General features: G+C 47.6%; 1 protein-coding gene across 5 annotated transcripts in view; it reads right to left on the bottom strand.

Annotated features, from left to right (window-relative positions):
- The window catches only part of FGF12 (fibroblast growth factor 12), a 216768-nt gene that overhangs the window by 38525 nt on the left and 152325 nt on the right, over positions 1 to 25918 (bottom strand). For all 5 annotated transcript variants that reach the window (XM_088669358.1, XM_088669356.1, XM_035133269.3 and 2 more), the window contains one exon: positions 23467 to 23570. In XM_088669358.1, coding sequence (XP_088525484.1) covers positions 23467 to 23570 — 104 coding nt within the window. The remainder of the gene's footprint in view (positions 1 to 23466; positions 23571 to 25918) is intronic.

Below are 25918 nucleotides of genomic sequence, written 5' to 3'. Positions count from 1 at the left end.
TGAAGCTGAGGCTCCAATACTTTGGCCACCTCATGAGAAGAGAAGACTCCCTGGAAAAGACCCTGATGTTGGGAAAGATGGAGGGCACAAGGAGAAGGGGACGACAGAGGACGAATGGTTGGACAGTGTTCTTGAAGCTACGAACATGAGTTTGACCAAACTGCGGGAGGCAGTGGAAGACAGGAGTGCCTGGCGTGCTATGGTCCATGGGGTCACGAAGAGTCGGACACGACTAAACAACAAAACAAAACTTGGAAGGTCAATACAGCCCAGGTGGTTAGGAAGGCCCAACAGAGACATCATTTCCTTAGGGTCTTGCAGAAGAACAAGGTAGGACAGCAAATGATGATTTCCTTCTATCGGTCCATGATAGAAAGTGTTCTCTCATACTGCATTACGGTGTGGTATGCTGGTTTGATAGCCATGGACAGAGAGTCCCTGCAGAGGGTGGTGAAGACAGCACACGATATTGATATCGTGGGCTGTCCCCTGAGTCTGCTAGATGTTATCGGGGGGGGGGGGGGGAGAGACCGTTGCTGGTCTCCTCAGAAGAGCGAGGAACATTCTCAGGGATGACTCACACTCTGGCCAGCACCTTTTTAATCTCCTGCCCTCGGGCAGGAGATACAGAAGCAGGATAAGCTGCACCAACAGGTTAAAGAACAGTTTCTACCCATGCGCCATGAGGCTGCTGAATGGAAGACAGCAATATTGCAGCTGACATTAGGGGTTGGTGGTCGTGCGACAGCACCTAGAGAGGGACAAGGACTGAGAGATTGGGGGGATGGGGGGCTCATTTAATCTCACTGTTAACAAGTGGTACAGTGACAATAAAATAAAAAAATTCCTTCAGTAGCACCTTAAAGACCAACTAAGTTTCTGAAGAAGGTATCTGAAGGTATCTGAAGAAGTGTGCATGCACACGAAAGCTCATACCAAAATATAAACTTAGTTGGTCTTTAAGGTGCTACTGAAGGAATTTTTTTATTTTGCTTCGACTCAGACCAACACGGCTACCTACCTGTAACTAGTGACAATAAAGTATTTCTATTTCTATCTCTGTTGGAAGGTTACAGCGCCTGCTGAGATTGTAGAGACCAATAGGGGACAGAACCCTCCCTCCCCTGACCTGACATATATGACTGGCTGAATACTGACTGCCATTGGCAGGGGGAAATTCCACCACCCAATGCCATTGGTTCGGCTTCTGTGGTGTCACAGAATGTTATCCAGCTGATGAGGTGTAAGGAATGTTTCCAAATACTGCACCAGCTAGGAAAAAAGTAAATGTTCATTTCACAGAATCGTAAGATTCGTAGAATTGGAAAGGATCCAAAGGTCCCTTTGTGAGACCCCACCTGGATTCCTTGTCCAGTTCTGGGTGCCTCAGCTTAAGAAGGATGTTGACAATGCAAAGAACCGCAGTAGGAGGTGGAAAGAGGAAGTCATTAGATTAGAAATAAGGGTTATAAGTAAGAATTTTTGTTTTTGCAGTTTTGTATTTTTTGTACTTTGTATTTTTTGTGTTTTGTATTTCTTTTTTGTGTTTTGTATGTTTTTGTTGTTTGAAAAAATCTTTAATAAATATATTTAAAAAAGAAGAAGGATGTTGACAAGTTGGAAGGTGTGCAGATGAGGGCAACCAAGATGATCAAGGGCCTGGAAACAAGGCCTTGTGAGGAGTGGTTGAAGGAACTGAGCATGTTTAGCTTGGAAAAGAGAAGGCTGAGAGGAGATATGAGAGTCATCTTCAAATATCTCAAGGGCTATCCCATGGAAGAGGGAGAAAGCTTGTTTGCTCCTGCTCCGGAGGGTAGGACTCGAACCCATGGCTTCAACTTACAAGAAAGGAGAGTCTGACTCAACGCCAGGAAGAACATTCTGATGGTTAAGAGTCATTCAACCATGGAACAGAGTCCTTCAGAAGGTGGTGGATTCTCCTTCCTTGGAGTTTTTCAAACAAAAAATTGGATGACCGTCTGCCATGGATGATTTAGCTGAGATTCCTGCATTGCAGGGGGTTGAGCTAGATGACCCTCAGGAATCCCACCCAACTCTACAAATGGATTCTACGATTCTATCATTTGCTTTCAAGAGTTTGAGCTGATTGGTGGGGTCTCTAATGCCAGTGTCCTGTTCCTCTTTCCTTTTATCACCTCCTGCCCGTCGCTAGACTGAAGCAGGCAGTTAGCACTAGTGTGAATGGCAAAGGGGGGCAGAGATGGAGATGGAGAGCTCTACCATCGTCAGGCACACTCCTCTGCTGCTACCGGGTGCCACCATGACAGCTTTAGAGGGGTTTTTTCCCAGATGGCTCTGAACTGCACTGCCAGGAACACGTCCAGCTCACTGCCAGCCCCTTTCATCTGGCCCTCAGTCCCTGCTCTGAAACAACAAACCACTTGGCACACAGCATATGCTCCTCTTTTTGTCTCCCTTGCCCACCAGAAGAAAAAACCCAGCTGTTTTCTCATCAAAATTAACTCAGCAACAGAACATAACTGGGACGCCTGTCTTACAGAATCATAAAACTGTAAGGTTGGAAGGGTCCCTGAGGGTCATCCAGTCCAACCCCCTGCAATGCAGGAATCTCAACTGAAGCATCCCTGACAGGTGGCCACCCAAAATCTGCTTGGAAACTTCCCATGAAGGCGGGTCCAACTCTGTTCCATCATCAAACGGCCCTTACTGTCAGAATGTCCTTTCTAACGTGGAGTCAGAATCTCCTTTCTCCTCTTTGCTTTCTGCAAAGCTTGTCTCCAGACAGCGCACTAGCAATCCCAGAGTCAAAGAACTGGAAGTGGGTTCCTGGGGGCCATCTAGTCCAGCCTAAGAAGAGCCTGCTGGATCAGGCCAGTGGCCCATCTAGTCCAGCATCCTCTTGGTCAACTGGATTCCTGTGAGAAACCCATAACCAGGATTCGAACACAGGAGCAACTCTCCCCTCCTACGGTTTCCAGCAACTGGCATTTGAAGCATCATGGGTTCCCATTGTGGAGGCAGAGCATAACCAACACGGCTGGTAGCCCTTGCTAGTCCTCTCCTCCCGCTGGGTCAGTGCTTTAAATGTAGCCAGAAGCAAAACTGTCTCTTCTGTTACCTTCCTTTCCCCCCATTTACTGTGGAGCCATGAAAGCTCAGATGCAACTTGGGTGCAATTACCGGATCGACTGATGGACATCTCTGTTAACTCCGCATTGTGCTGACACACACAGAGAGAGGTCTCTGTTTCTTACAAGCCCAAACAACCTTTAATAGCATCCTTTGCAGGGCTGTTCATCCTTGTGCAGCTTGAGGGGCCGCCGAGGCAGCTTATCGAGTTGCTATGGGCAGAAAACGCCCAGAGAGACACATTTCGCCTCTTCATTTATTCAACGCAAGGGAAAGGCCGGGTTAAAGCAGTCCCATCCCTCGCAGCACCCCCTTCTTGCTCATTCCACACTTATCCACTCAACGAGACATTTGTTGGCTTTGATGGCCCCCAACATCCAAAGGCCCTCCCTGAGCCACAACTATCTCGGCAAAAAGCCCCCCCTGTTTCCCTATCACGGGATGCCTTATGTGTTTCCAATAACCACAGCAAATGGGGTAGGATGGTGAAAAGGGGGTTGTGGCTTTAATATCCTGGCAGGGATCTCCTCTCTCTCTCTCTCTCTCTCTCTCTCTCTCTCTCTCTCTCTCTCTCTCTCTCTCTCTCTCTTGCACTTTTAATTTACTTTACAGTGGTACCTTGGTTTACAACCATAATCCATTCTGGAGGTCTGTTCGTAAACCGAAACAGGTTGTAACCCAAAGAGCGCTTTCGCCAATGGGGCCTCAAAAAAATTTTTTGTTAAAAAAAAATAAAAATGGGTTGTAATCCAAAAAAAGGTTGCAAACCGGGACACACACTTCCGGGTTTGACATGTTTGTAATCCAAAACGTATGCAAACCAAGACATATGCAAACCAAGGTACCACTGTATTTTATTAACTGAGCCAACCCATCCATTTCCCCATTTTTGGAGAACCCAGCAGATTCTCAGAAGCTTCCCAAGGGTTCCTCAAGGAGGCTATTATCCCCACTTGGTCATGAAGCTCACCTTCGGGGGAGGTCACTGCTTCCTCACACACCTGCCTGCCTCAAAGGGCTGTTGTGCAGATTAAATGAGGAGTAGGCACTGGGAGACAAGGGTTCAAATTCCCAACTCAGCCACGGAGCTCACTGGGTGACCTTGGGGGCCATTCGCTGCCTTCTCTCAGCCTAACCTACCTACCTCACAAGGTTGTTGTTGCAGGGATCAAGAAGGGGCAGAACCACGGGCGCCACCTTAAAATAATAATCGCTAAGCTCATCCTCACCGTGAGCATGCGGAGCACAGCAAGGTTGTTGTCCAGGTGAGAAGAGCTCACTATTCCCTAGGATGCATGTTTCGAACACCCCCCCCCAATCTCAGGATACAGACCCCAATACGTCCCCCTCTGGGTCTGGGTTTTGTAAGCCAGACCAAGTTCTGGGGTCTCCATCATGGCATCTCTCAGCACCCTGGCTTCCTGTGGCTTCCTGCTAACATTTGTTGCCTCTAACTTTTTTTTAAAGTGGGGGGGTTCAGGTATCCTTTGGGGGGTTATTGTTTGTTTTTGACTGACTTTTGGGGCATTTTTTCAGTGTATAGACCTCCAGGTATAGACTTCCAGGTATATAAATTCAATAAATAATAATGATAATGATGTTCGAAAACCAAAACACAGCTTCTGATTGGCTGCAGGATGTTTGGCTTCTGAAAATCGTTCGAAAACTGGAACACTCACTTCTGGTTTTCAATCGTTTGGGAGCTGAAATGGACGAGTTCCAAGGCATTCGGTAACCAAAGTACCACTGTAATATACAAGCCAACCTCCGTGATGGAAGAGATGGAAGTTGCCAGAGACAGCAACAAACTCAAATCCTGCTCAATTTCAGATCAAACCTCTGAATCATCAATTTATAGTGATTAACTCATTGTTCCTGATTTCTTTTTCCTGCCAGTGCACACAGAATCACCCTGTATTACAAACCTATTGTTCTCACTCAAAATAACTGAACCATTTATACCGTAGTGGGATTGTCTTTGGCGAAATGAGTATCTCGCAGCGCCCACAACAGCTTCTTAGATTTCTGGATGTGTCTTTGGGCCCCAAATCGTTTTATTTATTTGCTGCATTTATATCCCATGCACCTCAAAGTGGCCTTCGTGGTTCTCCCCCTCCTCATTTAATCCCCACAACAACAACCCCGTGAGGGAGGCTGGGCTGAGAGCGAGCGACTTGCCCCCAAGGTCACCCAGTGAGAGCTTCATGGCCACATGGGGATTTGAACCTTGGTCTCCAAGCTCCTGGTCCAATGCTCTAACCACTACACTACAACGGCTCTCCCACTACAATGACACAGGATTGGGGGTGGGGGACTTCTTCCCCAGTTGTCAATATGGGGAGCGGACTGGTCCTTGGTGCACAAGGAAAGAGTCAAACCAACAAAGTGCCATATGACACCTTGAAGACTAAAGGTTTTCGCATTGCAGGGGGCTGGGCTGGATGACCTTTGGGTTCCCCTTTCAACCCTACAATTCTGTTACTCTACATGCTGAGTACAACCCTGATGCTACAAAACCAGGACATTTGTCGAGGCTTTGCTGGTCCTCCGGGATGTGTCACTGGGCTGTGTTTAGTTTGCCCAATCGCACATTTTACGGGACTGATTTTAGCGCATCTTTTACTTAAAAAAACCGAAAAGTGCACTAATACTGGAAACTTTTAAGATGGACGATTCTGCCAGTTTTAAGGCAGAACAAGATGTTTAAGTGCAGGGTTATTAAGGATTCCTTCAGGGGCTTTAAAAATTAATAGCTCTTTACCTCTCCGAGATAAAACAAAATAGTAAGCAGCACGGTAAAAATAAACAAATGTGATTCTCAAAGGGTTTCTTCTCACACAACCACAACCACACCACTCGGCCCCGCACACTTCTGCCTAAAAACCTGGATGTTTGCCTGGACTGGAGGTGCAAATGGGAAGACCAGGCTTCCCAGCTGCACAACAAATCAGAAACGTGGTCCACTGGCTTGAACTCAGAGTAGCCCTATAAATTAATGGATCTAAATTAATCACATCCATTAATTTCATGGAGTCATAGAGTTGGAAGGGACTCTGAGGGTCATCTAGTCCAACCCCCTGGTACAACCCAAGGTTTGCTAAGACCAGAAGGCAGCTTCAAACTAAGGAGGTCCAGCATGTAATTCTCACAGTGCCCAATCAGATACCCCAGAAGGAAAGCTGCAAGCAGGATTCGAACACAAGGGCAATGCTCTTCCCTCTTGTGGTTTCCAGCAACTGGCATTCAGAAGCATTGCTGCCTCCAACTGTAGGTGCAGAGCAGAGCCATCTTGGCTGGGAGCCATTGATAGTCTAATCCAGGGGTCAGCAAACTTTTTCTGCAGGGGGCCGGTCCACTATCCCTCAGACCTTGTGGGGGGCCGGACTATATTTTGGAAAAAAACTTGAACGAATTCCTATGCCCCACAAATAACCCAGAGATGCATTTTAAATAAAAGGACACATTCTACTCATGTAAAAACACCAGGCAGGCCCCACAAATAACCCAGAGATGCATTTTAAATAAAAGGACACATTCTATTCATGTAAAAACATGCTGATTCCTGGACCGTTTGCGGGCCGGATTTAGAAGGCGATTGGGCCGCATCCGGGCCCTGGGCCTTAGTTGGGAACCCCTGGTCTAATCCTCTTTTGAAAGCCATCCAGGTTGGTGGCTGTATGGGATATTGAAGAAAATTATTGTGATCCTGAGGAGATAATGATCTGACATGGTCAACTATTCCTGTCTGGTTACCTCTTCCTAATTCTGGTTTCTGTGTTTTATGGCTTTCAATATCCCTTGGGAAAAGGTCTTTTGATGTGTTGATGACACTGGTCAGTAAAAGCCTTGGATGTAAGGCCTGGCTTTTTGTTACAGGTAGGTAGCCGTGTTGGTCTGAGTCGAAGCAAAATAAAAAAATTCCTTCAGTAGCACCTTAGAGACCAACTAAGTTTTTATTTTGGTATGAGCTTTCGGTATCTTTTTTGGTATCTGACGAAGTGTGCATGCACACGAAAGCTCATACCAAAATAAAAACTTAGTTGGTCTTTAAGGTGCTACTGAAGGAATTTTTTTTATCTGGCTTTTTCTGTTTGACTAGAGTGGCTCTTAGCTAAGCCTGTCCTGGGCCATAAACAGAGCGCAGTCTCTATATAATATCTAGTCTTTGAGCATGCCAGTTAGGAGCTCTACACAGACTGAGGCCACAGTGCTGTGTTTCAAGACTATCTGGGGGTTCACTTCGCCATTTCAGGGCTCCTCAATGGCCGATTGAAGGGCTTGCTTGGTAATGTATAGTATTTTGCTTGCTGTTTGGAATAAAATCTTTAATCTTCTCACCCAATTGCGTTTATAATTGCTTCTGAATCTAATTATTAAAAGAACCACCTTGCATTTGGCAAGACAGTGGCCACCCCTGCCTCCTGCGGCAGGGAGTTCCACAGTTTTATGGTTTAACTATGTGCTGCACAGATCCAGCACTGACACACAATTGCGTCAGGGACGGATCACAGGCCATTCCCCCTCTGGTGCCCTGAAAGGACATCCAAATCCTGCTGCTCCTGATGGCTGGGTAACTTGAATTCTCCATCTCAGGTGGTGTGGGAGGAAGATTGATGCTCAGCCCACAAAAAGGCAAGTAATTACCAAGGCCGTATAATATATTTTACAATTAAAAGGTCCACTTGCCGAAGGCTGATTAGAACTTGTTACTCCTAGCACCTGATTGATGGGGGCTGCCGGAAAATGAAGCCGGTGATCATATAAAACACAGACAAATGGCACCCGGGTCCTGGGGAGGGATCTGCATTGACCTGATCCGCTGGCCAGTCTCAGTGCCAAGGTGACCAGATGCAAGGGGAAGCGAGGCCTCATGCCTTTTGCAGCTGGGCGCAGTCGCTCGTGAGCAGAGTCTGTGCTCTGCAGACAGGCAGGGGGCTCCAGGTTCAAACCGATTTAGAGCAGGGGTGCAGGAACTCTAGCCCATGGGTAGGAAAACTAAGGCCCGGGGGCCAGATCCGGCCAAATTGCCTTCTAAATCTAGCCAGCGGACTGTCTGGGAATCAGTGTGTTTTTACATGAGTAGAATGTGTTCTTTTATTTAAAATGCATCTCTGGGTTATCTGTGGGGCATAGGAATTCATTCATCCCCCCAAAAAATATAGTCTGCCCCCCCCATCAGTTCTGAGGGACATTGGACCGGCCCCCTGCTGAAAAGGTTTGCTGACCCCTGCTCTAGTCCATGTGCCAGATTGGTCCATCAGGCCTCCCCATTAGACCTATGGCGCCATTTCCCCAGTGCCAGATTTTTGTTTCGTGACCCCATGGACCATAGCATGCCAGGCACTCCTGTCTTCCACTGCCTCCCGCAGTTTGGTCAAACTCATGTTCGTAGCTTCGAGAACACTGTCCAACCATCTCGTCCTCTGTCGTCCCCTTCTCCTTGTGCCCTCCATCTTTCCCAACATCAGGGTCTTTTCCAGGGAGTCTTCTCTTCTCATGAGGTGGCCAAAGTATTAGAGCCTAAGCTTCAGGATCTGTCCTTCCAGTGAGCACTCAGGGCTGATTTTCTTCAGAATGGATAGATTTGATCTTCTTGCAGTCCATGGGACTCTCAAGAGTCTCCTCCAGCACCATAATTGTCAGAGATTCCCTCATTGCGGTGTGTGTGTGCACTAGATGACCTTTAGAGTCCCTTTCAACTCTATGATTCTGTGACCTCCAAAGGTGGTGGATTCTCCTTCTGTGGAGGTTAGATGGCCACCTGCCAAAGGATTATTTCGCTGTGGTTCCTACATTGCAGGGGGTTGGAATAGATGACTCTTGGAGGTCCCTTCCAATTCTACAGTTTTTTTGAAGGCAAGGTGCTGCACATGGTTCTCCCCCACAACAACCCTGTGAGGTAGGTTGGGCTGAGAGGCAGCGACCGGCCCCCAAGGTCATTCAGTGAGCTTTGTGACCAAGTGGGGATTTGAACTCTTGTCCCTCCCGGGTCCTGGTCTAACCACTGCTGGCTCTCAATAGTTTCAAGGCTGAGAAAAATGAAGGCTTTCCTGATAGAAGCAGCCACCCGGCCCACTTTTCCTCCATGGGCTTCAGCAGGACTGTCACTAAGGGCAAAAGGAAACTCTCCCAGGAACTGATCAGAATCCATCAGTTTTTTCCTTAACAGAAGCCGACATTCCCAAAATCCTAAGCCAGGCATGTCCAAAGTCCGTTTCGGGGGCCTAATCCGACCTGCTGGTCGGTTTTATCCGGCCCCTGTGGCAGTTTATTTCCTGGGCTAAAATTCTTTAAAAATCTCAACAACTTCAATCCCAAAAATAGCTCAACAATTTTGGTTGGCCCTCACGGCTCTTCACTTGATCAAATCTGGCCCTCTTTGGAAATATTTTGGACACCACTGTCCTAAGCCCTGCCAGGCAGCAGCCTGTCTCTGACAACAGAGCGATTGCGAATGCTAGCACCCCCAAAACCACCCATTCTAGTAGGAAACATCAAAGCAAAAGTGTTTTGCAACATGAAAGGCTCCCGGTCTTGGATTTAAATCCTTCAATGTTATGACAGTTGATCTGAGCTGTTTTCTCATTTCCCCCTTCTGCTGCAGAAAACTCTTGCAATTTTTTGTTGTGACTCCAAGACCGATGATCTTTTCAATTGAATGTTTATGTATTTCAAAATTGTGGTTCTCTGTGGTTTCCAGCAACTGAGATTCCAAAACATTGCTGCCTCCGACTGTGGCTAGCAGCCATCGCTAGCCCCTTCCTCCCTCAATTTTGTTTCCTCCTCTTTTAAAACCATGCAAGTTGGTGCCCATCGCTGCCTCCTGAGGGAGGGAGTTCCATAGTTTAATTTTGGGCTGCCTTGACTCTTCCCACATTCAGCTTCACTGAGTTCTAGCGGCATCACTGCAGCAACTGAATCAATTTTGTGGAATTAATTAACCACTTTTAATTGGATTTTCAATAAACGTGCAATTAATTGTTATGCTTCTGAATTGTACTGTGTTATTATCTTTCTTGGGGGGTGGGGGTCATGCAAGAGGCTATGCTGATTTTTCCCACAGGGTAGAGGCAACTGGGGATGAGTCGCAGAATTGCAAAGTTGGAAGGGACCCTGAGAATCATCTGGTCCAACCCCTGAAATGCAGGAATATGCAGCTGTCTCAGCCTGCAGCCTTGGAGCTATCAGCACCATGCTCTAACTAACGGGGTTGTCAGCAAGGGGGCAGTGGCCCCTGAACATTTGGAAAGCCCCAGTCTAAAGCACCCATACAACTTCACAAGCCAGTAAGCTGCCTCCCTGAGCTTGCTTGTTCTTGGATGCTCCCCAAAGCTGCTCCCTTCTCCCTCTCACCTGAAGGACCATATTCCCCCCATATGAACCTGTCTGGGCTCAGCGACTTTCAGAAGAGGTCCTTCTCTCTGTCCTGCCACCTTCACAGCCCTGGTTTTCCACTGGGGGCATCTGGTTGACCATGGACTGTCTCGTCCGAGTGGTGCATGCTCCGGTTATCTCCCGCTTGGACTACTGCAATGCGCTCTGCCTGGTGCTGCCTTTGAAGGGGACTCAGAAACTACAACTAATCCAGAATGTGGCAGCTAGAGTGGTGACTGGGAGCGGCTGCCGAGACCACATAACACCACTCCTGAAAGACCTACATTGGCTCCCAGGATGTTTCAAGGCACAATTCAAATTGTTGGTGCTGACCTTGAAAGCCCTAAATGTGCTCAGCCCAGTAGACCTGAAGGAGCGTCTCCATCCCCATCCTTCAGCCTGGACACTGAGGTCCAGCACCAAAGGACCTCCCTGCAAGAAGTGAGGTTACAGGGAACCAGGCAGAGGGCCTTCTCAGTGGTGGCGCCCGCCCTGTGGAACGCCCTCCCATCAGAGGTCAAGGAAATAAACAACTATCCGACTTTTAGAAGACATCTGAAGGCAGCCCTGTTTAGGGAAGTTTTGAATGACTGATGTTTTATTGCTTTATTATTATTATTATTATTATTATTATTATTATTAATATTCTGTTGGGAGCTGCCCAGAGTGGGCGGGGAAATATTATTATTATGATGATGATTATTATTCCTGTGAGAATCTGTGAGAGTCTGATCCTGCAGACTCTCCTTATGTCCTTATTTTTACACCCTTAGTTCCAAATATTGACATGAGATTTCTTAAATTTCCGACTGAGCTCTTCCATCCCAATGGCTTTTATTTTCTTTATATGGTAGCTTTTGTACGCACGAGACCCTTGCTTTCTCCCTTCTGGGTCTGCAGATATTCTGAAATTCAACGAGGACCAACTTGAATGCTTTCATGCAAAAATACCAATCTCGGAGCGGCGAGGTATTTCTGCTTCTGAAATCTCCAGGTGGGTCTCAGAGACGGTGGTTCCTGCAAATACGGGCAGAGGCAGGACACCCACGCACCACGATCAATAATACATCCTGCACGGAGCCCTCGATCCCTCAAGAAGGGAAAAGCCCCACTTTCTCAGGAGGGAGGCAGGGAAGATGCAGCAAGATTTGCCTTCTCCCTGTCACCTCTTGTTTCCATCAAGCGAGTGACTTCTGCAGCCCGAAAAGCTTTTAACACGATGGTGTGAGCATGTGGGGCAGAACTGGAGAGAGAGGTGGTTTGGGGGGGGATAACAGGCCAGGATTCAGGAAAGCCTCTCCCTATCTCTGGAGCAGCATCCCTTCAAAGCAGGGAGCCGTGCCAGCATCCTGGAATGGAGCTGGGAAGAAAGGACCCGGAAAAAAGCTCATTCTCTGCTTTGTTAATGGCAGCCATGGCTCACATCCAAGCCAGCACACCATGCACTCATGCTGAGGAATCGATGGGTTGCTAGCATTTGAGAGAGGGTGCTTCAGTTTTGTTTCAAGTGGACGGCTCTCCTGGAAGAAATCTGCTCAGCATAAACGCTTGGCTTGCAGAAGACACCCTCCGCTCACCTCCCACACAGGTGAAGGAGCCCTGAGACCTCCGGGTACAGGGCGGTATATAATTTCTCTTTTTTTGTTTTTTTGTTTTTTTAATGATATTTATTTATTTTTTCCCATCACCAAACCTGAACATTGTTCTTCATGCTTGTATACATATACATATACATACATATATATACACATATACATTTATGTTTGTTTGTTACAATTTATTCGTATCGTATTTCTAATCCTCCTTTCCCAGAGAAAAAAAGGGAAAGGAATAAAAAGAAAGAAAGAAAAGAAAAGAAAGTAAATTTTATCTTTGGACTTCCTGTTATCTCCATCAGCATACTCTCCTCTTTTTGTCGCAGAGTGTATATTCAATCCATGCTATCTCTGTTTTTACATATCGTTTGACACTCCTATTTCTTAAGGAAACTGATTTCTGCAAATCCAAACAGATTTTTTTCCTTTTTTACTCAAACGCTATCATAGAAATTTTGTTCTCAGTATATTTTCTAACATATTTCTTGTACCTGTCCCATTTTTTTAGAAATTCTTCTTTAACCTTTCCTCTCAAACTGTTTGTTAACTGTGCCATTTCAGCAAACTCTTGAAGTTTATTTTGCCAATCTATAATTCTTGGAGCTTCTTTTTCTTTCCATCCTTTGGCAATAACAATACGAGCCGCTGCTAATGAATATAGAAGGAGTTCTTTTGCCTGTATGGGAATATCTTTTTGAAAGGTGATACTTAGTAGAAAGATCTCTGGTCTTTTTGGGATATTCCTACCTATAATTTTTTGGATCTCATCATGAATTTTATCCCAAATTTTCCTGATATTCTCACACTCTCCACTCACCTCCCACACAGGTGAAGGAGCCCTGAGACCTCCGGGTACAGGGCGGTATATAATTTCAATGAATGAATGAATGAAGCCCAAGCTCTCCATTTGTGGCAAACCGTTGCCTGAAGGCTTCTCAAAGGTTCCTCCTGACAAACCCTTTATCAGGCGTACATCCTGATTTGCTTTGCAAAGCTTAGGTGGTGAATCGTAGAACTGTAGAGTTCGAAGGGACCCCCAAGGGTCATCTAGCCCAACCCCCTGCAATGCAGGAATCACAGTTGAAGAATCCCCAGTGGAGTCCATTCCACAGTCGGTCCTGCTGTGCTTAAGACTGTCTCCACTCTTGGCTGAGCTGAGCAATTTTTCTTATTTAGTCAATTTACATGCTGCCTTTCAGCCACAGATCACAGGGCAGTCCTGGTTTGTAACAGAGGCTATGTTACACTTTGGGAGACGGAGCACGTTAATCCACTTGGGCCTGTCACTCGCCCTCAGCCTGACCTACCTCACAGGGTTGTCGTGAGGATAAAAATGGGGGGGTATGCACACCACCTTGACCTCCTTAGATGAAAGGTGGGGTATAAATCAATCAAATGAATAAATGATAAAGCTGAGTAGTTGTTGCTATTTACTGCTATTTATACCCCACCATTTCCCCCTCTGAGGAGCTCAAGGTGGCCTGTCCATGGATCTCCCCCTCCTCATTCGATCCCCACAACAACAAGCCTGTAAGGTAGGCTGAGAGAGGCAGCGAATGGCCTCCCAGGTCACCCAGTGAGCTACAAAGCCGATGGAGGGAGATGAACCCTGGTCTCCCCCAGGTCCTAGTCCAGCACTCTAACCATTAAACCATTCTCTCTCTCTCGCCCCCCATCTATAGTGTTCTAGGAACTCTAAGGTCTTATGTACATATAATAAATGTTCATAAATGTACAAGGCAAACACATGTTGTTGTTGTTTAGTCGTTTAGTCGTGTCCGACTCTTCGTGACCCCATGGACCATAGCACGCCAGGCACTCCTGTCTTCCACTGCCTCCCGCAGTTTGGTCAAACTCATGTTCGTAGCTTCGAGAACACTGTCCAACCATCTCGTCCTCTGTCGTCCCCTTCTCCTAGTGCCCTCAATCTTCCCCAACACCAGGGTCTTTTCCAGGGAGTCTTCTCTTCTCATGAGGTGGCCAAAGTATTGGAGCCTCAGCTTCAGGATCTGTCCTTCCAGTGAGCACTCAGGGCTGATTTTCTTAAGAATGGATAGGTTTGATCTTCTTGCAGTCCATGGGACTCTCAAGAGTCTCCTCCAGCACCATAATTCAAAAGCATCAATTCTTCGGCGATCAGCCTTCTTTATGGTCCAGCTCTCACTTCCATACATCACTACTGGGAAAACCATAGCTTTAACTATACGGACCTTTGTAGGCAAGTTGATGTCTCTGCTTTTTAAGATGCTGTCTAGGTTTGTCATTGCTTTTCTCCCAAGAAGCAGGCCTCTTTTAATTTCGTGACTGCTGTCACCATCTGCAGTGATCAAGGAGCCCAAGAAAGTAAAATCTCTCACTGCCTCCATTTCTTCCCCTTCTATTTGCCAGGAGGTGATGGGACCAATGGTCATGATCTTTGTTTTTTTGATGTTGATCTTCAGACCATATTTTGCACTCTCCTCTTTCACCCTCATTAAAAGGTTCTTATGTATATATAATAAATGTTCATAAATGTACAAGGCAAACACATATATAAGTATATAAGCCACGTGTCTGAAACAGTACAGGAGAACGATCCTGAAGCCATTTTGACTCTCCCAAATTGACCTCAAATTTTTCTCTGCAAGGAGGAAGGAAATGGGAAAAGCTTTCCAATTGTAGGGGGCTTACACCTCCCTGTAAATACAGTCTGGCAAGGATCTGTGAAGCTGAGCACACTCTCAATATGGGTAAGAGATTCAGGAACTAAGGATTTACCATCTCCAAGGAATGGCCTGGCTACCCAGGAAAGGCATTATCAGGTATCCTGATCAAGCAACACTCTCAAATTTCTGCTAGGGACCGCCTCTTTCTGTGATGTATGAAGAGCTGTTCGGCAGTGGAATTTGCTGCCAAGGAGTGGGGTGGAGTCTCCTTCTTTGGAGGTCTTTAAGCAGAGGCTTGACAGGCATATGTCAAGAATGCTTTGATGGTGTTTCCTGCTTGGCAGGCGGTTGGACTGGATGGCCCTGGTGGTCTCTTCCAACTCTAGGATTCTATGGTATGATTCTATGATGTTTTAGGGGGTGGTCTTGAGCTACAGGGGAGGCAATTTCAAATGTCCATATAAGAGCTTGGACACCATTGTTCTGGGTTCCTCTCCCCCCTCCTGCGTGTGTTTGTGGGGGGGGGGGGTGAGGACCCTGTTGCAACAGTTTAATAAAGCTCAGGCTTACTAGCTGCTTTGCTTCTCAATAGCCTCTGTTATTTTCTCCTACCGATAGAAAATGTATATAAGGACTCTATACGGGCTCTTGGGTACCCCATAAGGAGTAGTTTTTTTCTTATAACAACAGTAGGCATTTGATTTCTTCCAGAGCTGCCCTGATTCACGCCTCCCGGGTCTCCCTGCTTCGCAAAACTTCCCTGAAGCAATCACACTTTGCAACTTCATGTATCAGCTGTGTGCTTTAAGGAAAGAGGAGAAGAAAAACATCTCCCATTGCAAAGTCTGCCTCTCAAATCCCTCTCGGAATATACTGCGGATCCTGAATTGCACAGGGAAATGCCATGGCTGGCAGGCTGCTGAGTTTTATGCCCTCGACACAGACAATCACTGCGGCAATTAACATTCTGAAACAGATTTATTCCCTCCCAAGTAAACAGGAGGGGAGGAAAGGAGCCTTTGTTACCCTTCCAAGAGACTCTCATCTGTGAGCCCTTGGAGTCCAACATCCTGTTCTCACAGTGGCCAACCAGGCGGCCATGGGGAACCCACAAGCAGGATCCAAGCGGGAGGAAAGTCGCCCCATCCCTTGGTCTAGAGGGTCCCACCACTTAGTTGCAGCTCTTGCAAACTCGCTCAATTCATTGTAGGGGCTGATGCCGACATCCAAGTGGCCTTACAAAGAAGCTTGCCTGAGTAGTTCAGCCATAAAACCCTTTGTCAGAGTCTAACCCTCACTGGGTACAGCATCCCAAGAATGGGAAGGGACTCAGGGCATCATCCAGACTGACACACCCCCCCCAAATAATAATAATCCCACAACAATACTCTGACATGCAGATGTCTGAATGGAGATTCTCTCGAGTTTGGAACACAATTTGTCCTCTGATAAAATGAAACTTTTCTAAAACTGTGGTAGTGGGTCCAGCTTGGAAATGCCTGCAAATAATAATTGGGGTCACGTCACTCTCTGGAGTGGGAAATCAAGCATCCCAGGATCATTGAGGGCTTCTGTGCAAAAGGACGTGCTGGCTTGCAAGCGCCTCAATTTCAGCAGACAGCAGCAGCAGCATCGTAATTGGAATCCCAGAGTTGCCCAGGACACCAGAGACATGTCAATTCCCCATAATATGGGCGGGTTTGAGGTGGGAAGAAGGAATCTACGGCTTTGCTTTCTACCCAATTTATCTTGCTGGTGTCCCTGCCAAGAACAGGATCCGGCAATTATCCACTTGCTCAGAGCAGAGCATCTGTTTCAGCGGCTCCGCATCTTCCAGCCACTTCTCCGGCTACATCTATATCTCCCTTGTGCTAATCCAGCCTCTCCCAAGCTGGGGCCTTCCAGATGTTTCGGACTAAGGCTCCCATCCGCCAGAATCGGCAACAGTCGCGTTGGCTGTGGCTGATTGAAGATGCAGTCCAAAATATCTGGAGGGCACCTGACTGGAGAAGGCCACTACAATTCCAAACCCCGAAGGCTCTCTGGGCATTGAGGAAAAAAGGGAAAAGGAAAGAGCCATCTGCAGTTCTTCAGTGCCATTCCGAATCTGCATCATGTTGCAGACTGGAGCCCCAGTGAAAAGGCTAGATGTATTTTTTCCACTGCAAACACAGATACACACCCCTATGAGGGTCTGCCTGTTCTTACATGCAACTATTGCATAGAACATGGGTAGGCAAACTATGTTAGGAGTCGTCCTACACACGAGTAGGACCCTGGCAGAGACACATGCCCGACTGGCATGTTCCCTCCCTCCTGGTCGATCATTCGGGAGCTTCAAAAGCTTTCTTCAGCCCAAAGATCACAGCGATTGATGCCAAGAAACATCAGCACACTTACAGATCCACAGAGTTTGCACAGTTGCGTAAACAGAACTCACAGAACACTGCAACATGGCTCCCTCTCTCTCTAGCAAAGAGAGTGAACAAAGGACAAGAGTCCCACTTCATGGAACACAGTAACACAAACATCCAGTCTCTGTCATGTCCCACTCTGTGGAATTGAAAACATATACAGTCATGTGATAGACAACAATCCCATGACTGCAGATACGGGGAATGAATCTTCAACAAACTAAGGCCCGGGGGCCAGATCCGGCCCAATCGCCTTCTAAATCTGGCTCATGGCACGGACGGTCATAGAATCATAGAGTTGGAAGAGACCACAAGGGCCATCCAGTCCAACCCCCTGCCAAGCAGGAAACACCATCAAAGCATTCTTGACATATGCCTGTCAAGCCTCTGCTTAAAGACCTCCAAAGAAGGAGACTCCTTGGTAGCAAATTCCACTGCCAAACAGCTCTTACTGTCAGGAAATTCTTCCTAATGTTTAGGTGGAATCTTCTTTCTTGTAGCTTGAATCCATTGCTCCGTGTCCACTTCTCTGGAGCAGCAGAAAACAACCTTTCTCCCTCCTCTATATGACATCCTTTGATATATTTGAACATGGCTATCATATCACCCCTTAACCTTCTCTTCTCCAGGCTAAACATACCCAGCTCCCTAAGCCGTTCCTCATAAGGCATCGCTTCCAGGCCTTTGACCATTTTGGTTGCCCTCTTCTGGACACGTTCCAGCTTGTCTGTATCCTTCTTGAACTGTGGTGCCCAGAACTGGACACAGTACTCCAGGTGAGGCCTGACCAGCGTGGAATCAGCGTCCGGGAATCAGCGTCCGGGAATCAGCGTGTTTTTACATGAGTAGAATGTGTCCTTTTATTTAAAATGCATCTATGGGTTATTTTGTGGGGCATAGGAATTCGTCCATTTATTCCCCCCCCCAAAAAAATATCGTCTGCCCCCCCCAAAGGTCTGAGGGACAGTGGACCGGCCCCCTGCTGCCGAAAAAGTTTGCTGACCCCTGGCATAGAATCACATAATTGTAGACTTGAAAAGGAACCTGAGTGTCATCTAGTCTGACCCCTGGAGGAATCTCAACCCCCCAACCTCTGCTTAAAAGGCTCCAAGGCAAGCTAGTTTTCTGCTGCTCCGGAGTGCAGGACCCAAACCAATGGCTTCAAGTTACAAGAATGGAGATTCTGGCTAAACAGCAGGAAGAACCTTCTGGCTGTGAGAGCCGTTCAGCAGTGGGACAGATTCCCTCACAAGGTGGTGGTCTCTCCTTTCTTGGATGTTTTTAAGTAGAGGTTGGGTGGCCACCTTTCGGGAATGCTTTAGCTGTGATTCCTGCTTTGCAGGGGGCTGGGCTGGATGGCCTTTGGGGGTCCCTTTCCCACACTACAATCCTATGATATAGCACCCTGTCAATGCTAAGCCCCAGAAGCTCACCAGGCTTGCTAACATCGCATCTCCTGCCCAATTCCAAGCAAGGACCTTGAACCAACAGAGATGAAATTGTACCAGGTGGAGAGGCAGCAATGATTTACTTCCAACACAGCTGGGAGAGGGGGGAAAGTCCTCCGCCAAGACATGGGGAGGGGGCCACTCCCGGCTGCTTATTATCCTGCAAAGTGATGGAGCAGAATAAAGAGGCCAAACTGAGACAGGAAATTAAAATGATCCTAAAGGGACATGAGCTGTTTTATTTGGGGGGTAAAGAGAACACTGTTTAGAGTTTTTAAAAAATATGTATAAAAAACCTCAACAACTTTTGCATAATGATTGCTTGCCTTTATTAGCGATCAGCTTTGATGTGCAACACAAAGCTCTAACTCCTGCTTCCCAAACTATCAGCTGCACAGGCTCCCTTTCCCGCTGGAAGGAGATGAGATTTTAAATATTGAAGACTGCACTCTTTACTTTCCAAACCACTTCCAGTAAATAATTTAATTATCCTTTGCCTACTCATAGGGAATGAAGAGCCAGAGTTAAGCAGCGAGGGACTTCCTCGTCGGTGGCAAAGCAGATCAGGATTTTGAAAGGATGGGGGAGGAGGAGACCGAAGTCCTGGAAAACACTCCTGGGTCCAGCTCTACACCCCATATAGGAAGGCAGTGGTTTTCAACCAGTGTGCCGTGGCACCCTGGGGTGCCTTGACGGGTGGGCCCTCTTTCCTTCCCTCCCTCCTCTGATGCCCTCTTGTGTCTCTGCCTCCCAAAGGCTTGCACATCTATTTCTTGCAGCAGCCCTGGATACAAGCTCCCCAGGCGAATGGTGCCTCTGGGGCTGGCCAGGCGTTGCTTCCCAGGCCCCTGTGGGGCAATTTGAGGAGGCACCTCTCTTTGGGGTGAGGTGGGGGGCAGCTCAGAGACCAGGGGTGGCAGCAGCGGCTGCCTGGAGGACTCCCAAGGAGAGGGGAGAGGAGAGGAGGCTGTGGGACCACTCCACAAGGGAGGATGTCCGAAAAGGGTGAGGGGCTGCCTGCTCTGCAGGCAAGGGGTGGCATAACTGGGCTCCTGAGCCCCATAGGGGAGCCGCAGAAAGATGGTAGTTGGTCATGGTAGACGTGAACCCAAAAAACTTGAAAGCCTCTGTAGTAAGGAGAAACTGGAGGATGAACAGGGGAATGCCGTTGGGACAGGGAGGGAGTCTGAAAACTACAGGGAGGGGTTGATAGAGCCACATATGTTTGATCAGCCATAAAGAAGGCTGATCGCCAAAGAATTGATGCTTTTGAATTGTGGTGCTGGAGGAGACTCTTGAGAGTCCCATGGACTGCAAGAAAATAAAGCCTTTCCATTCTGAAGGAAATCAGCCCTGAGTGCTCCCTGGAAGGACAGATTGTGAAGCTGAGGCTCCAATACTTTGGCCACCTCATGAGAAGAGAAGAATCCTTGGAAAAGACCCTGATGTTGGGAAAGATGGAGGGCACTAGGAGAAGGGGACGACGGAGGACGAGATGGTTGGACAGTGTTCTCGAAGCTACGAACATGAGTTTGACCAAACTGCGGGAGGCAGTGCAAGACAGGAGTGCCTGGCGTGCTATGGTCCATGGGGTCACGAAGAGTCGGACACGACTAAACAACAACAACAACATGTTTTATCTGGAGAAGAGAAAGCCATTCACTCAGCACACAACTAAGTTATGCAACTCGCTCCCACAAGAGGCAGTGAGGTCCACCATGTTGGGTGGCTTTCAAAGACGACTGGACAAATCCACGGAGGGGGATAGAGAACGACCAATGGCTCCCAGCCAGGGTGGCTCTGCTCTGCCCTCCCCAGTCCGAGGGAGCAACGCTTCTGAATACCAGCTGCTGAAAACCACAGGAAAGGAGAGGGTTCTGCTGCTCCAATCCTGCTTGATGGTTTCCCAAAAGAGGCAACTGGTTGGCCACTGTGGGAACAGGATGTGGGACATGATGGGCCACCTAAAGCCTTTCTATGTTTAAGGCTTCCATCGAGCAGGATGGGCAGTTAAATAAGTGTATACCAGGGGACTGTGCCCATGCATGGTGCTGGACGCCCCACAATGCAAAACGATGGAGCCAGGATCTTTCCCAGCTGCATTTTGCACCTCAAATGCAGGATGAGGGGGGGGGGAGACACCTTAATGACGGCTTTAAATGAGGCAGCAATCGAGCGGAATAAAGTCAAGCATGAACACACCGCTAGCAAACTACCGGTCCTATTTAATAAATCAGCAAGGATCAATTATTCATTTTAAATGAGTCCCCTGGCAGTTAACCTCTCTCTGCCCTTCCATGCCATTTTAAAAAGCAATTGTGCCGGATTCCGACCAATAGAAAGATTTAAAGCCTTTCCTTGCTCCGATTTCCCGCCTGCCCCTTGCCATACCACCACCTTCCCCGCAATGAGCAATGGATCTGGGTACATTTTGGCACAGGACAAATGCTTCTTCCATCCAGACACAGAGAACCCCATTCTGGATGCATCACACGCTGCAAAAATAAGATTTCTACCAAGTGGATTCCCGCCCCCTTGGTTCCATCAATTCAGCGCCCCCCAGTGCCCGCTACCCTATAAAAAGCATCATTCAGAACAGTGGTCTGCATGACCCACTAAGGAAGAACAGAACACAACAGAATTCAGAACAGGAACAGTTACGGTAATTACACGTTTATTCAAAGCCAGTTAAAACTATTAAACCAAGGGCTACAAAGCTGATGAACTTGGTCTGGCCTGGCAATGCCAGCTTTTCAAAGTTTGAGAGTCATTTGCACCCCAGTGAATCCCTGCTGCCCCCCATGCCTCTTAGCACCCCACTAGGAATCCCACCCACTTTGGAATCCACGGGTTTGCAGGATAAATGCTCTCAAGTCACTTTCGGTGCGGGGTGGAGTGAGATGAAACAGGAGACAAAGACACCCTTAGCACTCATTTAAAACAGATCTCATTTCACGGGGGATTTTGGTTTTAATGTGCTTGCACTTCTGAACTGAAGGGGGGGGACCCTCCTTGCTTCAAGCCCATCTCCCACACTGAGCGGCACTTGCAGAACCCCCACCTGAGATGCCCACTTCCTATTGCTTTCTGGAAAGGGCCAGCTCCAATGGTTCCGATCCCTGTACAGAATTCCTCTGGATTATAATCAATCTATATGCTAATTCAAGGTGGCTCCTCTGCATACAGAATATGGCCCAGCCCCAAATGCATCCTAGGACCACAATCTGTCACTGAGGCATCATCTTCTGCAAGAGTCGGGCCAGGCCTTGGGGTTCAAGCCCAGGGAATGAGGTCTGGGCAACTGCCAGGAGGTTTCTGCCAGGGTTCCCCCGGAGCTGTGACATGAGGCTGGCGGGACCTTTTGCCCAACTCTCAGCTCTTTATCTCATATACAACATTGCCTCTGTCTTCACTTTTGTGCTTAGGTCAGGTGGGAAAGTGTCACCTTCTTCTCCGCCAGGGGCAGCTGCGGGAAAACACTCAGCAGAGCTTGGTGCCCATGGAGACGGAGCCCAATAATTCCAATGTTACTGTATTAGGTTACCAGGTGAAGAACGAGACAGATCCAGAGATTTCAGGGCCCAAATCGGAGACCTAGGCGTAGCCCCTGATGATGTCATGGGAGCGGGCAGGGGTGAGGTCACAGAGGTGGGCCCTGCAGATGGAGGTTAAATGGGACAGCAAAGCAGAGGATGGCAAACACACCCCACACCCAAGTATCTATGCTATAATTTGATCTGGAGACAGAGGTCAATTGGGAGAGGGGAGCGGAGGAGGACAGTCTCCCCAGAGTGTCTTTGCTAGCTAGATCCTATTGGGCTGAAGCTTGAAAACTCCATGCATGGAAATAATCATAATCACCGTCATTCTTCAAGCCCTCCATCTACCAACTGGAGGGGGCAGGCAAACCGGGACACCAGCTCAGACCTGGGGGGGCTGACAACCCTACTGAGTTATTCAAGGTCAACACTGAGACTAAGGAAGAGGATACCGACAGGCAGTGCCCCCCTGCCCCTCTGGATTGGCTGTAAGGAAGAAGGCAGGCAGGAGCTGGCATGACAAGGGGAGGCCAAGGTTGGGGGGGGCAACGCCCCCTTTGTCCTAACCGACTAGCCTCCACTGCAAACCGCTCTATGGGTTTTCAGCAAGACCCAGGGAGAGGCAGCCTTGGCCAGCCCCTGTGACATCACCAGCACACCTCCCCCCTCCCCCAAGCAGCTTTGCCATAGAGTGTGTCTTAACATATATGAGCTTGTTTAATTTCTTTGTTTTAAGGCAGAGAGCCCAGGTGAAGCCCACGTTCACACCATAGGAGGAAAAAAATATATCCTGTATTAAAAATGCTGTTGTCTGCCTTTGCCCTGCCCAGTGCCGGATTTACGTATAAGCTTAACAAGCTATAGCTTAGGGCCCCAGTCTCTTGGGGGTCCCCCAAAAAAGTAAAGGAAAAAATAAAACTGGATGTACATTTCCAAAACATAAGATAAAAAATAAATAAAATAAAACCTAAGTTCAGCAACAGTGTTTTGTGTTGTGTAGGCTCCCATGATGTAAGTCATGGGTCCCGCCTGCTCCCTCAAACATCACTGGTTTGCTCCTTTCTATATATAGGGTGCCTACATTCTGCATGTGCAAATGGCTTTAGATACCTATGAGGTTCATCAATTACCATATCGCATCTATTCAACACAAGAAACAGCAGCAATTTGTTGTTGACAAAGGACAGCTGGCGATAGAAAGGGCCCCATTACCTTCCGTAGCTGAGGGCCTCATCAAACCTCAATCCGGCCCTGCCCCTGCCCACAAATGCTCAACAAAAACACCCTGGTTCAATCCCACCAGCCCCAGAGACAAGGTCAAAGCCACGCTGTGAACTTACTGAGCTGTAGAGGTAGCCCTCGGCATTCATGGCCACGTAAAGGCCAGCCTTCACCCCCTGAATAGCCACCACGCGAAGACCCACGGGGATTAGATTGAAGAGAGCTGGAGGAGAGAAGCGGAGAGAGAGGGGAGATTAGCTTAAATTGCTAGGAGGAGCAAGAAGAAGGAGAAAGCCGTTGAGTCCAGCGCTCCAATCCAAGACAAGAAGCATCACATCTCAGGCTCCCTGTGCCCACCTCCCTATCAGTGTCTGCCAACCCGGTGCCCTCCAGATGTTCTGGACTTTTGCTGGACTTCCAACAGTATACAACTTTTATGAAATAAAGAAAGAAATACAATATTTATCCCAATTGGTATCTGCCTTGGATTCGTGCTGATTTTCTATGTACAGTGGTACCTCTGGTTAAGAACTTAATTCGTTCCGGAGGTCCGTTCTTAACCTGAAACTGTTCTTAACCTGAAGCACCATTTTAGCTAATGGGGCCTCCGGCTGCCGCCGCGCCGCCAGAGCACGATTTCTGTTCTCATCCTGAAGCAAAGTTCTTAACCTGAGGTGCTATTTCTGGGTTAGCGGAGTTTGTAACCTGAAGCGTTTCTAACCCGAGGTAGCACTGTATGTGTTGTTGTTGCTTCCATCAACTCACCCCCAGCGTCCCCTACCCTACAAAAAGCATCGTTCAGAATAGCGATCTGCACGACCCGCTAAGGAAGATAATAACACCCTGAAATTCAAAACAGTAACAATGAATTGCACCTTTATTCAAAATCCAGTTGAAACTATTTAGTTTAATTTAGTCAACAAAACTGATGAAACTGAGGCAGCTTTTCAAAGTCTGGTAGGCATCTGTACCTCCTCCTCCCTTTTTGACGATCCGTCGTAGCCGAGTACGATGGTCTTTCATGAACACGGTTTTAACAATGAGTCTGTAAGTGACTGTGGAGGCCAATTCTGGACCCACACGTCCTTCCACAGTGTGGACATTGGTTTCCGGGTGGGAGTTGATCACGGTGTGGATTTGCCAAGTGTGCCTTCCTCTTAGCACGTTTCTCCCTTGCGTCCTGAGTTCGAGTGTCTTCAAAGCCCATGACACCTTTGGTAAAGGCTGTTCTCCAATTTGAGTGCTCGCAAGCGTTTCCCAATTGTTGGTGTTTATACTACATTTTTTTAGATTTGCCTTGAAAGATTCTTTAAATCTCTTTTGTTGACCGCCAGCATTTGTTGTTGTTGTTGTTTAGTCGTTTAGTCGTGTCCGACTCTTTGTGACCCCATGGACCATAGCACGCCAGGCACTCCTGTCTTCCACTGCCTCCCGCAGTTTGGTCAAACTCATGTTGGTAGCTTCGAGAACACTGTCCAACCATCTCGTCCTCTGTCGTCCCCTTCTCCTAATGCCCTCCATCTTTCCCAACATCAAGGTCTTTTCCAAGGATTCTTCTCTTCTCATGAGGTGGCCAAAGTATTGGAGCCTCAACTTCACGATCTGTCCTTCCAGTGAGCACTCATTACCGCCAGCATTACGCTTTCCATTTTTAAGCTCGGAATAGAGTAGTTGCTTTGGAAGACGATCCTCAGGCATCCGCACAACATGACCAGTCCAACAAAGTTGATGCTGAAGAATCATCACTTCATCACTGGTAATCTTTGCTTCTTCCAGTACACTGGCATTAGTACGCCTCTCTTCCCAAGCGATGTGTAAAAATTTTCGGAGACACCGTTGATGGAATCTTTCAAGGAGTTGGAAATGGCGTTTATAAGTGGTCTATACCTTCAGAAACACTCCCTTGCCCCTAGAGAATCCCCCCCCCCCAAAGAAAACCAGCTTAAGCTTCTGTTGAATGGACAATGGACAACTGAAGAATTCCAAATGCGAGGGGTGGAGGAATCTCCAAATTAAATATGTAAACTGAAACTGGAAGGGTGAGTCTCATCTCGAAGTCCTCTGGGAGAGACGGGCGACCTTCCTATCTAGCTCTGTCAGTCGAGGCAGAAAACTATTTCTAAACCTTTGGTGCTACTTCAGTGTGTTGAAACCTTGCAATTAACAAGTCTATTTATAAGCACTTTTGACTGGGGAAAAATGGAGCACATCACTACAGATAATGAAGGTAAATGGCTGCCATCACTCATTCTCTGCAATCCATTTGTCTTGCGGTGAAGGGCTGTCTCAGAAACGACGGGGAAGAGGAAGGGTAACCCTCTTCAAGATCAACAAGGAGAACCTCGCCGTGGAATCAACTTTCTAAGCTCCCTCCAGCGATGTTATTTCTCCCTTTCCAAATCAGGGCCGGAAAACTTTTATTTATTCATTCATACAAATTATACACCACCCTATGCCCGGAAGTCTCAAGGCAGTTCACAACAAGACCACAACATATAAAGTCAAACCAAAAGCAATAACCCAATAACACACACCCCCACAAAAAAACAACAACCCACATTCTAAAAGGGT

This window comes from Zootoca vivipara, chromosome 5 (genome assembly GCF_965207765.1).
Source record: "Zootoca vivipara chromosome 5, rZooViv2.hap1.1, whole genome shotgun sequence".
NCBI lineage: Eukaryota > Metazoa > Chordata > Lepidosauria > Squamata > Lacertidae > Zootoca > Zootoca vivipara.
This window is presented reverse-complemented; position numbering and strand designations above follow the sequence as displayed.